At 35.7% G+C, this 15,253-nt stretch overlaps 1 protein-coding gene across 1 annotated transcript; it reads right to left on the minus strand.

The window, feature by feature from the left end:
- Positions 1–338: 338 nt before the first annotated feature.
- On the minus strand, positions 339–10,733 carry LOC121227973 (cytochrome P450 71D10). The gene is made up of 3 exons (XM_041110969.1): positions 10,481–10,733; positions 1,239–1,624; positions 339–1,146 (listed from the first exon to the last, which is right to left on the minus strand). Exons 2-3 carry the CDS (start codon positions 1,587–1,589, stop codon positions 520–522), a joined length of 978 nt encoding a protein of 325 aa, XP_040966903.1. The 5' UTR covers positions 1,590–1,624; positions 10,481–10,733; the 3' UTR covers positions 339–519.
- Between the last annotated feature and the right edge of the window lie 4,520 nt (positions 10,734–15,253).

Genomic DNA, 15,253 nt, shown 5'->3' on the forward strand with positions numbered 1-15,253 from the left:
AACTCGACACTAATAAGGAGGATTCTCTGGTTGCTATCACAGATTGAACATTGGAGTATTTCACATATTCTTAGAGAGGACAATCAAGAAACTGATAGTTTAATTAAAAAGGCACATGGGGAAGCCATGGATTGCAAATTTTTGAAGTGTCCCTATTTGGGGGCTTGAACTAGTTTATGTAATCTGTGCTTATTTTCTTTTTATCAACTTTATAGGTAAGTTAGCCTTTAATTTAGTAATTTTATAATAAATTTTTATTAAATTCCGTGATTTAACCACATTATAGGAAACACCAACCTATTAACATACAACTACTGGAAATAAGAATAGTGTGAAATTGAAAATCAATAACATTGAAATAATCAAATTGTTCAACGATGCAGAAATAAACTCCCAAATCACATCTAGCTCTTAGAGAAAAATATATACACATGATACATAAAAAGAGTTGCAAGCACCACACAAATATACAAATACATATTGCAAGCTCATATAATAATGCAGGATAAAGGTGTGCTTCTAGGCAATTGTAATGGAAGCATGGTAAGGACCAGGAACTAGGACAAGATCATTTTCCCTCTTCATAGACACGCCGAACTTCTCAGTCATGTCCATATCTTCTTGCTTCATTCCCCACGAAAATTTCCAATCAAAATGGAACAACAGTTGGGCAAGTGGCAGCTTTACATTTGGCAGTGCGAATAATATGCCTGGACATTTCCTCCTTCCTGCCCCAAATGGGATGAACTCAAAATTTGTCCCCATGAAATGTACTGAACTGTTTACAAACCTTTCAGGCTCGAACATTTCAGGCTCAACCCAATAATTCGGATCTCTCCCGATTGCCCATGCATTCACAATGACTCTGGTCTTTGCAGGTATTTCAAATCCATTAACCACACAGTTCTTGCTACTTTCTCGTGGAATCAATAAAGGTATAATAGGGTACAGTCTTAAGGTTTCTTTTATAACACACTTGAGATATTTAAGTTGATGAACGCCTGTTTCATCCACATTTCCTTTGCCTTCAAACACCTGCCTTACCTCTACTTGTGCTTTTGTCATAACTTTTGGTTTTTTAATCATTTCCAACATTGCCCATTCTATGGTTGTTGCTGATGTCTCACTTTCGGCACTGAAAACGTCCTAAACCAAAGTAATAAATAACATTATGGCTATTAACATTTGTGAACAACTACCAAATTCCAAGTCAATGTAGTGAAAGGAAATCGACTTACTAAGAGGATAGCTTTGATGTTGTTGTCAATTAAGGGAAATTCGCCATCCTCCTGAAGCCTTAAAAGGAGATCAACCAAATCTTCCTTGTCTTCATCTTCACTTCTGCCTTTTGCTCTACTTTCTTTGTGATCATTAAGAATGTTCCCAACTATCCTGTCAGTTTCTCCATGAATCTTTTCAACTCTATGCTTTAGACCAGAAACAACATCCAAGAATTTAAGTGAAGGAAAAAATTTGGAAGCAAAGAAACCCGACTTCACCTTGGTTTCCTCAGTAACAACTGATATGAAAGCTTCTTGATCTTTGCATTTCTTGCCAAAGGCTGCCCTCGCTGTTATTGCATAACTCATTGAAAAAACTTTCTCGGTCAGATTCACAGCCAACCCTTCTTCGACAATTCTGAGTAAAGAAATTAGAGAAGACGAGAGAAGAGAATGAAGAAGATAAGAGAAATCTAAAATTTCCTTCCTGTATTTTCATAACCACCTTCTGCATACAACTTACATTTTTAAGGAAAAGAAATAACAAGAAAGACAGCATGGCAATTTCTGTTTTAAAATCTAAACACATCGTTTAACTAATTCCCCAATACGCCCCGTTTCATTAAAGCTAACTGTTTAAAATCTCTACTTACTTCCCAGCCCGTAACAATCTCCCTCCTAAAATAAAATCCTTGTCCTCAAGGATGAAAACGAGGAAATTTAGTGTAATACCCCGAAAACTTTTATAGTAAGATATTATCTTTGATATAGTAAAATAAGGAAATAAAGTGACAAAAAGAGAAATTTTGAGTTATGTCAAAATTGAGAAGTATATTATGATATATTAATTCAAGAAAGGACTAAATTATAAAAGTGAGAAAAGTTTTGTTGCACAACAGTAAATACTCAAAATTTGAGGGGTTAAAGTGTAAATATGAAAAAGTTGAAGGACCAATAGTGTAAATATTTTAAGAGTGGAATGATCTAGAAACTAAGGAAAATGGATGAATTAGGACCAAATTGAATAGGTGAAGAACTATGAGGGACTAAATTACAATTTTATCAAATTAAATGATGACTCAAGGATGGAATTTTAAAAGATAATAAAGGGCAAAATGGTCAATTGGAAGAGAGAGAAATCTAGAAAGCAATGATGATGTTGGAGATATTTTAGATTAAATAAATAATAGTTTATTAATATGTTAATTTAATTTTTAAATGATATTTTTATTATTTTATTATTATTTTATTTAGTATATATAAGGAAATAAAGATGAAGAATCATAATCTTTTTCCCATGTACCCAACGTATGAAGAGAAAAGGAAGAAAGAAACTTTCTTTTCTTTACAATTTGGTCCTTCTACCAAAAATTCACTATTTTCACCCAAAAATCAAAAGAATTTCCTTAGCTACCAAGAGAGAAAAATGTTAAAGAGGCTACGGGAAGTTAAAATATCAAGTTGGATTCAAGAAATGGAGGCTGATGGAGAGAGAAAATCAAGATGAAGGTTGGAATCAATAGAATAAGGTAAGAACATCATGATTTCAATATATTTTTAAGTTTGATATTATTGAAAAAGCTTGGGATTGATGTTAATGTAGAGTTTCCTTACATATGGTCCTATGTTCTTGATATGTTAATGAAGAGAAAATAAGAGAAAGTGAAGAGAAATAGTGTAAAGAAAGAAAATAAGGGTGTTATTAACATGGTAATTAATATCTTGCACTAAAACAGTTCTAGACAGCAGCAGTATTTTAACTTTGAAAAATCACCATAAATTGTAGAAATTGAATTAGAAGATTAAAAAAATATGGGATTAAAGCTTATTGAGTCTAGGTTCTCATAGAAGAAACAGTGTAAGCAATGGATTTGTAAATTTTGAGATATAATGAATTTTGTGAGACAAGGTCAGAATGAATTCGGGTTCCCCTGTTCAGACTTTGAAAAATCATAAAAAAAAATAATTAGGGGCTTAAATTTATATGTATAGAATCCTGAATGAGTCTAATTTTATTAGAAACAAACTAGAACATCATTTTAATTCTGTACAAGGAGATAATTAATTTTTAGTGAAGAAGGGTCAGAACTGTCAGACAACAGAACAGGGGTGACTTTAATGAATAAACTGTACTAATTGGATAAACCAAAAATTATAAAAATTTTATGGTAAGAATATATGTGAGTCTAGTTTCAGATAAAATTTACAGATCTTAATTTTTACTTCTGTAACTCAAGAAATAAATAATTTAGTGACTATGACTCAAATGGACAGCTTTGAATATACATATAAGTAAATAGTGAAATTATTGATAATGTTACTTATAAGCATATTATATAAATTTAAGGATGTGGAATGGAGAGGAGGAGGAGGAAAATATATATGAATATTCAACAAGCATGACTAATTTGCATGTTTTAGGCTTAAGGACTAAATTGAATAAAAGTAAAACTTTATGGGTAATTTTGTAAAAATGTCAAAAAATGACCAAATTGCATGAAATGGATTAATTTTATTATTTAAATTAAAAAATTGAATAAAATTATTAATTTAGTTCAAGATAGGGGAAAACATGTTTTAGGGATTAAATTGAAAAGTGTTGAAATTATGGAAAGATTCTGATATTTTATAGACTTCATGGATTGTTATCAATATGTATGAGAATAATAGCTGGAAATAAGGATTAAATTGCAAGAATTTTATTTTCCTGCCCCTAAGGATGAAATCGTCATTAATTAAAAGTTTAGGGGCAAAATGGTAACTTTTCCTAGAGCATTAATTAAATGCATTAGAATATGAAATGAATGAAAATGATGATGAAATTTATTTATAAAGATCCAGATGACTTAAATATGAGACTTGATCGTGGAAAAGAAAAGATATCGGATTAATGAAATTATAAACACAAACAAGCAATGAGGTAAGTTCGTGTAACTTGAATTATATTCTTAAATGCTTGAAATGCATGTTTTTGATATGAATATGATTTGAATGTTCATTATATGAAATTTATGAAACATTGACATATTTGATGGGAAGAAATCCCGGTTGAATGAAAGGAAAATTCGATGGATCTCTGAAAAGGAATTGAAGGTAAAAAGGATCTAGCCCGGACGGGTGATCCTATCCTGATATAGCCGTCCCGAAGAATATGTGGAAAATGGATTTAGCCCAGACGGGTAATCCGAATTAGGGTCTGAATTTAGCCTGGACTGGTAATTCAGATCCAAGCTCATTAGAGTAATTGTCGTTGCAGGGGATTTAGCCTGGACTGGTAATCCCGACAATACTCTATGAGTTTATATTACAGGGGATTTAGCCTGGACTGGTAATCCCACTGTAAGGATGAGGTTCGCGGGAGTGTGCTCTCTGATATGAAATGTGTAAGACCATGGTTGAAAGATACCATGGCAACGTGATATGAAACGAATAAGACCATGGTTGAAAGATACCATGGCAACATGACGGGAAATGAATAAGACCATGGTTGAAAGATACCGTGGCAACGTGACATGAAAAGAATAAGACCATGGTTGAAAGATACCATGGCAACATGACAGAAAATGAGTAAGACCATAGTTGAAAGACACTATGGCATCATGTCAAAGATAAATAAGACCATGGATGGGAGACACTATGATATCTATTGAACAATTGATATTCAGGTAATACGTATTAGATGACGAATGGTTACATGAAATGGTTGTGTGAAATATTTACAAGAACTGGTCATATGGAAATATATGTACAAAATAGTTGTATGAAATAATTATGAAGATAGATAAACAAAATAAGAATAAGTACATGGAATATAATTTATGTTAAGTTTGATATAAACTTTACTGGAATAAATATACTTAAAATATATGGAAATGATGAAACATGAAATATTGATATAATGAAACGATTGATATATACTTATAAAGAAACGGTAATAGAATTAATATGTTTCATGACATGTACATATATGATTATCTTTGATACGTTGATATAAGGAAATTATGTAAGTAAAGACAATTATTAAACTCAAATGTGACATGTCGAGAAAATAAGTATATCGATGTTGAATTTATATGAAATATATGCAAGTATACTAACAATGATGTGGCTTGACACTTAGACAAAGGACAAGCTATTGATTGAATGGTAATATGTTTAATTACAAGAAGCATTGAAATGGTAAGTACTTAGATGAAAATAAAATTTAAGATTTTGCGAATTTTTTTTATAATCTCGATTTAATTCCATTTGGTTTCTAGTGTATGTTTGGGGCTTCGAGGGCCCAATAGAGAGACGTTATGATTATTTTCAAAATCTGAATAATAAATGACTCAGAATTATCTGAAAATGTTCAGTAAACTCCGGTAATGCCTCGTACCCTATTCTGGCAATGGATACGGGTAGGAGGTGTTACATTTAGATTCCAGCATGGCTAACGACTCCGACGTGGCATCTTCTGGAAACGAATTTATCCATTCAATTGACACTTCTGTAACAGCATGATTCCTCTTCTTAACAATTCTTCTGTCCACAATTCGCGTTGGCTCTTTCTGCAGTGCACCATGATCATCCACTAGTGGAAGTTGAGCTTGATTAGGTGCTGAACCAATATGTTTCTTCAGCTGTGAAACATGAAAGGTTGGATGAATATGAGACCCTTGAGGAAGCTGGAGAGTGTATGCCACCGCTCCTACTTTCTTGACCACCGGAAAGGGTCCATAATATTTAGGGGATAACTTTTGATTGAGAATCTTACTAACTGTCTGCTGTCGATAGGGTTGTAACCGCAAATAGACCAAATCTCCAACTTGGAAGGCTCTCTCGGACCTATGCTTATCAGTAAAATGCTTCATATGAGTTTTAGTCTTCGTGAGACAAAACTGCAATAACTTCCTCGCAACTTCTCGAGCTTGTAAACTGTGATCCACTACAGCCACTATTGATGCTCCTGTAAGGTATGGCATATGTACAGGTGGAGACTAACCATACAAGGCTTCATAGGGGGTGAGCTGAATTGAGGAATGGAACGACGAATTGTACCACCACTCTGCAAGTGGCAGCCATTGAAACCAATGCGCAGGTGTTTCACCCGACATGTAACGTAGATAATTCTCAAGACATCTATTCAAAACCTCAGTCTGGCCATCCGTTTAAGGGTGATAGGCTGTAGATAAAAGAAGTTTAGTGCCAGCTCGCCGAAATAACTCTTGCCAAAAACTACTAACGAAGATTTTGTCTCTGTCTGAAATGAGTGAGTTAGGCATGCCATGAAGCTTGTAGATATGATTCAAGTACTCTCGAGCCACATCTTTGGCAGTATACGGATGAGACAGAGCTAAGAAATGGCCATACTTGGTTAGATGATCCACCACCACAAGAATGGAATTCTTCTTATCTGAGGTGGGTAAGCCCTCAATAAAATCTAAACTGACCATAGACCAAGCTCTATTCGGTACTGGTAATGGTTGTAGGAGGCCAGGAGAAGCTACTGTCTCGCTTTTACATCGTTGGCAAACCACACATTTACGGATCCATTTCCTAACATTGGTCGACAGGCCCTTCCAATAAAGTAAACTGGAAATGCGCTTTCTGGTAACATGCACACCGGAGTGCCCCCCAGCCGCAATATCATGGAAATGAAGAAACAACTCATGCCTCAGTAGTGAATCTTTTCCCACAACAATCTTCCCTCTTTTGAACAAAAATCGACCATCCCATGTATATTTCTAGTCAGAACATTGAAGCTGTTAAATATTTTATATAACTCGCTGTAGCTTGTCATCAATTGTATATGACTGCCGTACCCTTGCTAAGAGGCCTGAAATAACAGTGCTAGTTGAAAGTTGATAGTACTGACATTGGTCCAGCTGTGGCTGTCGAGATAGAGCATCCGCCACCCTATTGTTGATCCCTTTTCGATAAGAAACTTCAAAATCGTAGCCCAACATTTTAGCTACCCAACGTTGCTGGAATGGAGTAACTGCTACCTGATCGAACAGAAACCGCAAACTTTGATGATCCGTTCGAATTTTGAAATGCTGCCCGTCCAAATATGTATGCCATTTTTGAACAGTCAGTAAAACCGCCAACATCTCCTCCTCATAAATGGACAAGGCTTGATGGCGCACGCCAAGAGCCTTACTAAAGAAAGCCACCGGCCTCCCTTGCTACTGCAACACTGCCCCAACTCCAAAACCACTGGCGTCTGTGTCTACTGTGAACTCCAGCTGAAAGTGAGGGAGTACTAAGACAGGTGCTGAACTCAAAGCTCTCTTCAACGCTTGGAAAGCCTCAGTAGCTTGTTCTGACCACTCCCAACCATTTTTTTTCAAGAGTGCTGTTAATGTTCTGGCCATGACTCCATAATGCCTGATAAATCTCCTGTAGTAACCCGAGAGACCAAGGAAGTTGCATAACTCTTTAATTGAATAAGGAATCGACCAACTTGATATGCAGTCAATCTTAGTACTATCCATAGAAACAGTTCCTGCGTATAGTACATGTCCTAAATATTGAACTTGAGTGGAGCGAAAACAACATTTAGACTTTTTAGCATATAGCTGTTGTTCCTTTAAAATGAGAAGGACAGACTGCAAATGCTGCAAATGTTTCGACCACGATGTTGAATAAACAAGTATGTCGTCAAAGAAGACTAACACAAATTTTCGCAACAATGGCTTGAAGATGGAGTTCATGAGAGCCTGAAAACTTGAAGGGGAATTAGTGAGGCCAAAGGGCATCACGAGAAATTCATAATGCCCCTCATGTGTCCTAAATGCGGTTTTGTGAACATCGGTTTCCCACATGTGGATTTGATGATATTCAGACCGTAAGTCAAGCTTAGAAAACACTCTCGCTTCCCCTAGCTCATCCAGCAGCTCCTCGATGATAGGAATAGAGAACTTATCCTTGATCGTATTCTGGTTTAACTGCCTATAATCCATACATAACCGCCAACTCCCATCTTTCTTCTTGACCATTACTATAGGAGAGGCAAATGAGCTAGTGCTGTCTCGAATTATTCCAGCTTGAAGCATGTCATGGATATTTTCTATTTCATTCTTTTGGACGGTAGGATACTTATAGGGTTGTATCTTAACAACTGCCCTTTCATCCAGCAAAGGAATCCTGTGGTCTTGTACTCTATGCGGTGGTAGACCCTTCGGAATTTGAAAAATGTCATCAAACTCTACTAGCAGCTCTTGTAGTTGAATATTATGAGCCTCGACTCTCGTGGTTCAGATTGTCACTTGATCAGGTGAACTCAACACTGCTGTATAAGGGCCCAACGAACGTCCCATGGTTACAAAACACTTTGGATGCAGCTCCCCATCACCATCTGCCAACGAACCCGGAATAATGCCTTGGATAACACATGATTTCCCTTTAATCTTGAACTGCATGGTCAAAGAGCTAAAGTTCTATATAATATCCTCTAGGGCCAATAACCATTGTACCCCCAACACAATGTTACAACCCTTCAATGGTAAAACTAGAAAGTCTGTCTCAAACTTGTAATTTTACACCTCCCACGATACACCCTTGCACATACCTCTAGTGAATAAACAACTGCCATTTGCCACCAAAACCTTCAATTGTTCTTGGGGCATCACCGGTAAGGATAATCTATTGACTAATCTGGCGTCAATGAAATTGTGGGTGCTCCCTGAGTCAACTAAGATAATAGCCCAACATGTCCCTACCCGAGCAGCCACCCTCATGGCGTTATGTCCCTGTAAACCCGAAGGGCATGTAACGAAATCATAGGAGATTTGGGGACCTCATCCTCAGCACTACTCTATTCTAATTTCTCGGAACACTCTTGAAAATCTTCTACCTCGCCGTCAGAAGGAGGTTCCAACAAGTATTGATACAATTGGGATTTCATACATTTGTGCCCCGCTTGATATTTAGCCCCACACCAAAAACAGAGACCCTTTTGTTTCCTCTCAACCATCAACACTGGTGAAATGGTTTTAGACCCCATTTTGTTGGTGGATGAGTTGTTAACAGATTGGGAAACAGAGACAGCCCGCGTACGAGAAGAAGAATATCTTGAAGTGACAGGAGAGTGAGAGAAAACTCTAGTTGAGCTAACTCCAGAAGTAGCAGCCCCCTTAGCCGAATGAGAAATGAGTACTTCAATTTTCCTGGCTAATTGAAAAGCTTCCATCAAAGTAGAGGGTTCAAACAAATCCAAATAGTGACCTATTTTGACCTTCAAGTTACTGAGGAAAATACTAAGGGCATAAGACTCAGGAAGATGCAATTGATTCAGTAGACTTACAAATATATCTTGATACTGCTCAACCGTACCTTGCTGCTTCAGGTTTACTAGCTCCTTCATCGGATTGCCAAACTACCTAAAACCAAAACGATCTTGGAGGCTCTTCAAGTAAGCTGGCCAGGATAACAGTTGTAAACCAATATTTCGCTGCGAATAAAATTTGTGCCATTCCAAAGCGCGACCCTCAAGGTTCAGTATCACTATACGAACTTTGCTAGAATCTGGTATTCCCTCGGCCTCAAAGTATTGCTCCAGTTTGGTCCACCTCCCATGAAAATCGGTGCTATCAAACTTCAGGCACTCAAGTCTACTAACTTTCACCAGAGTTCCCAATCCATATGAATGATTTTGGAAGTGCACACTACCCGCATTTGCTGCGAGTGACTCTGTTTGAACAGGTGGTAACTCAAAGTTCTTAGGCAAAAAACCCGGAGGAGCTCCTAAAACCCCTTTTTCTTTATCCAAGGCCCCGTTTGGTGAAGGTCCCTTCGGAGGAGGGCCAAAATACTGGCCTAGTAAGGGCTGCAAGTCTCCCCGAAACTCTTCTTTGAATTTTTATAGCCGGGTCTCCAGTTTGGTCTCCAAACGTACGATTTCGTCCTGGATCTTCAAAATTTCCTGTTGCATTCCTCCGACCTCTTTCTGCAAATGAGTGGACACACTGTCGCCAGCCATTGTGGGATCGTAAAAGCTCTGATACCTTTGTTACATTCGACAATTTTGAGTAAAAAAATTAGAGAAGACGAGAGAAGAGAATGAAGAAGATGAGAGAAATCTAAAATTTCCTTCCTGTATTTTCATAACCACCTTCTGCATACAACTTACGTTTTTAAGGAAAAGAAATAACAAGAAAGACAGCGTGGCAATTTCTGTTTTAAAATCTAAACGCATTGTTTAACTAATTCCCCCAATATGCCCCGTTTCATTAAAGCTAACTGTTTAAAATCTCTACTTACTTCCCAACTCGTAACACCTTCATTTGATTTTATGGTTTCGACAAGATTCAACACTTCCTCTTCTCTTATGGATCGGAAGGAAGTGACCCGAGCTACACTCAGAAGCTCCGATGTGCAAATTTTCTACAGATTTCTCCAATAGGTTCCATATGGTGCAAAGACAATATCAGTGCACTCATAAGTTGTCATCTTGGCCACAACGAGAAAAAGGCCTATTAGCAAAAACGATATCATGTGTTTTCATAATCTCTTTAGCCATTTTTGGAGAAGAAACACCACGGTGGAAACTTGACCGAGTTGCAGATGCATGAAGTTACCATGTTTCGTAGCCAAGTTACGTAAGGTGCGATGGGGTAGACCAGAAGCTGCGAGCTGATGCAGATTTCCTATCAATGGTAATTTCCATGGCCCTGGAATCAACTTTTGAGTTAAATTCTTAGCTTTTGATTTCCTTACACTTGTGATTACCATAAACAAAACCAGGAGGAGGCTGATGAGGAGCTGGAATAAGGATATTTGGAACTCCATTATTGGTAATAGCTTAAAGAAGTCGAGTTTCCAAAGAAAGAAATTGAAAGAAGTGATCTTTATTTTCTTTTCTTAATGAACCTCATACTTTCCTTGACTTTGCTCGGCGACTAAACCCATTAAACAATTATTTATCAATAAGATAAGCATTAATAGCGGGATTTCCCACTAAACCACTGACAACAATAACTGGAGTCTTCACTTTTTTTTGTTGAATATTTTAAAGTTTATTTGCTTTTTCTAATGGAACTTTTAAAATTTTTAGTTTTCTCTAAAAATTAACTTGTGTTTTGTGCGAGATAGATTTGTATCATTCCTAGCTTTCAACCGGACAATCTTCTCCGCTATCTTCGTACCTCAAATTTCTTTGAGTATGGACTTGAGCAATACGAACTAAACATATAATTAGAAACGATTTAATCACTATCAATAAGGAAGTAATAAAATTTATTACCAATAGAAATTGTTATTCGCAAAAATAAAATTTATTCTTAAAAAATAAATTCTCATTATTTTTTTACAAAATAATAATATATGAAACTTGTGCTAAGACTGTGTAAATAGTTCTACTAGTTAGAAGAATTTGATTAAGGGTAACACATACAAATAATATTTATATGTGCTTCCAAGACTTTTAAGTCTCTCTTGTATTACTTCTTAAACTTTTAACTCTACATTTTATATTTTAATCAAATTAACTAAATTAATTTTCAATAGTCCAATTGTTGAGTATGACTCCTATTTCAGTCAAATTTGAGAAATAATTTTTCAGTTAAACTCTATTTATTAGTTTCAATCAAACTCTGATTAGTTTATATTATTTTATTATTATTTGACCTATGAATTTAGCTTATAAATAGACTCTTTTACAATCATTAGAGATTACAACTCATAACGCATTTAGAGAATTTTGTGTTTACGTTTTGAGGGTTCTTTATTTTCGGGGATTAGTTTTTATCTTCATCTTTTGTACTCTTCGTTCTTTTGCCATTATAGTAAAATTATCTTTGCCCGTGATTTTTTATCCTCTTTGGAGGGGTTTTAACACGTTAAATTTGTGTGTTCAATTTCTTAATTTATTCCGCTATTTTTTTACTTGTTGCTTAATTGGGTCGATCCCAACACCAATTTTAATTTTATTAAAGTCATGACAACTTTATCGTATTAAGAAAGGTTGATCTACCTTCACACGCCCACAATGTTGTTTTTATTTCCTTTTGCATTTTATAAAATGGACAATTTTCAATTTTAGTCCCTTTGATAAAATTAAATTTGAACTTTAATCTTTATATTTTAATTTTAAGTTGCTCTCTATGTTTTTATGATATTATTAATTAGTTTAAATAATTAATATATTTAACTTTCAATTAAATTATTATGTTATAAATAATTTAAAAGTGGATTTCTAAATCCAAAAAGTTGAGGGATTAAACACTTGAAAATAAAAGTAGGAGGATTAAATTTCAAATGCATGAAGTGTAGAGACTTAGAGTAATGGTTGTTTGAACCGGATCAAACTGGCTGAAATATCAGTTCGAAGAGGACATTAGACCAATTTACCTGCAAATTGATAGGATAAAAATCTATTGAATTGATTATTTTTAATGTTTTATTTAATCAAACTATACAACCAGTAACTTGATCGATTCAACCATCGATCTGATTATAAAATTTGACTTAGAATATTTTTTAATCTTTAAATTTTTACTTTAAAGCGTAAAATAACCATACTAGTGATAATAATAAGCCTTAATTTTTTGCCTAAACCCATTTTTCGGGCCTATATTTTTGCCCAAACCCTCCAACTTTTCAAGCAAGCCTTTGGGCTGGGCCGAATGATCTGGCCCATGGACAATTCTACTGTCAAGTGGCATGCCACATGAGAAAAAAAAGATCATCAGTTTCAACCAATTGGATTTTCTATACATGAACATGTAATTCTTTATTCAAACTGCATACAACATAATTATAAGGAATTGTATAACACCTCAAACTCGGCGTAGACGTTATGGTCGAATCCAGATGTGCCACAAAGAATAGGTTTTGAAAACAAGTTGATTCAATTAAAAAATCACCATTAAAACTCTCGTTCCTTCAGATTTATTACAGAAAACATTATTTTAACAGTTCATTTGTCAAAACACTTATTATAGCGGAAGTTAAACAAAACCGATTCGTTTTAGAAATCCGTTTCATATTTTAGAAAACCTCTTTTTGGAGTAAAGTCTATTTCCATAAAACATTTTATCAAGCATGCAAATCATGTTGAGCAATTAAGTTCAAAATCAAGTTAAAACCAAATAGTCCAAAGAGTCCCAGAAATTACAAACTCTCAAAATATAACCTAAAATATTAAATAAAACCATAAATCGATAACTTAAACAATTTTATGGAAAAGTGGTCACCGTTGAGTCCTTGCCGCACCGATTCGCCTAAAAATGTAGATTACTTGACAGACAGACAGACAGACAAACAGAGGTGAGTTTATATAAACTCAGTGTGTAACCCAACAGAATTAAGCATGCAAGCATACAACATCATATACATAATCAGAAACAGATACAAATACAGATATGAACTCATGTCCATTTCAGATACAGATATATAGATCAGAAAAATCAGAATCCTACCCCCGTCCTCTACACACCATCTCTAACCATCCCATCACACCATGTGGGGTTTATAACGCCCATCCATGCCTACACACCACGTTGTGCCAATATAACACATATAAGATATAATGCAACCAAGCTGCCAAAAATTAGGTGATAGATCGTCGTGCAGAACACTTCCTCCATCAATACAAATCCCACCCCACAATCATATACATAATAGATATAGAGCACATATACAGAGTTATCAGATTAAAACATGCTTACCATGCTTATATATAAACAGATATTAGAAATGCAAGTAGCATAGTAATCAGACATGCATAATCATACTCAGAACAATGTTACAGCTAACAGATAACATAGTTTTAGGGTTTAGTTAGCCCTTACCGACCTTACGGTAGGCTCATAGTCGATTGGGACGACCCGTGCAACTCTAGGAGAAATTTTAAAAATTTGGGCCCACATGCCCGCGTGGGCCCACACACCCAACTTAGCCAAGCCTGTGAGGCCCACACGGCCACACTCGAGCTACCACACGACAGTGTCTTGTGCACAGTGTAACACCTCTAACCCCGTCCCTTTGCCGGCACAGGATTATAGAGTATTACCAGTCATCTCAGTACATTTGCACTTTAAATAAGAGTAAATGCAATTCTATACATCTAAATTTAGCTTTCATGGGCCCTCAGTACTTATTAAACATAATTAAAATAAACCGGGGCTCGATGGTAGGCTTAGAAAATTTCTCATTCGATTTTAAATTTTTCCTCTTTTGAACAATACCACACGCTCGTGTGGCCAACTTAACACGCCCGTGTTCTCAGCTCGTATGTAACACTGACTTTTAAACACGGCCATGACTCACGCCCATGTAGCCTGCCCGTATACTAAACTGACTTTAAGACACGGCCTGGCAACCAAGGCACACTCCCGTGGACTAACTTGGTTGTAACTATTCAGGTGCAGGGGACACACAACCTAACAACACGCCCATGTGCAAGCTGTGTGTCTCACACGGCTTGGTCACACGCCTGTGTGACAAACCATGTGGATTCAAAATGAACGTTGTATTTTAAAGTTGACCAACCCTGCAATTTGTAGACAACAAGTATTGCAAAATTTCTCTATTCAACCAATCCAAATATGATTAAACTCACTTAATACTCATTAAACTATCATTTCATAATCTAACACATATACTCAATAATGCCTTAAACTAAACCATTCAAAGTTGCACCCATGTGCCATTGTTTTCAATTCAAAAGATTACACATTATAGTATTCTCCTTACAACTATTAACTATCCATTATCACTCTTCATTAACATAGCTTATAACCAAAATAACATTAAACAACCTACGTACATGCCTTTCATCAAAGATAGGTACATCACCAAGTATTGAGTTCTGGAGTTGGCTCGGATGCTGAGACTTTATCTACTTTGCACCTAACCTGCGCACATAAACAAATCGTACGTTGAGTATGCACTCAGTGATATTTCTATAAACTAATACTTAAACAAATAATAAACTTTGTATAAACATTCTAACTTAAACTTTTACTTTCATAATCTTAGTAACTTCGTCTTTCAAATTCATTTCGTATCTTTTTCATGTAGAAAAGAAATTCATAAATATTTCATATCAT

The sequence above is a fragment of the Gossypium hirsutum genome, chromosome A04 (genome assembly GCF_007990345.1).
Source record: "Gossypium hirsutum isolate 1008001.06 chromosome A04, Gossypium_hirsutum_v2.1, whole genome shotgun sequence".
Classification (NCBI taxonomy): domain Eukaryota; kingdom Viridiplantae; phylum Streptophyta; class Magnoliopsida; order Malvales; family Malvaceae; genus Gossypium; species Gossypium hirsutum.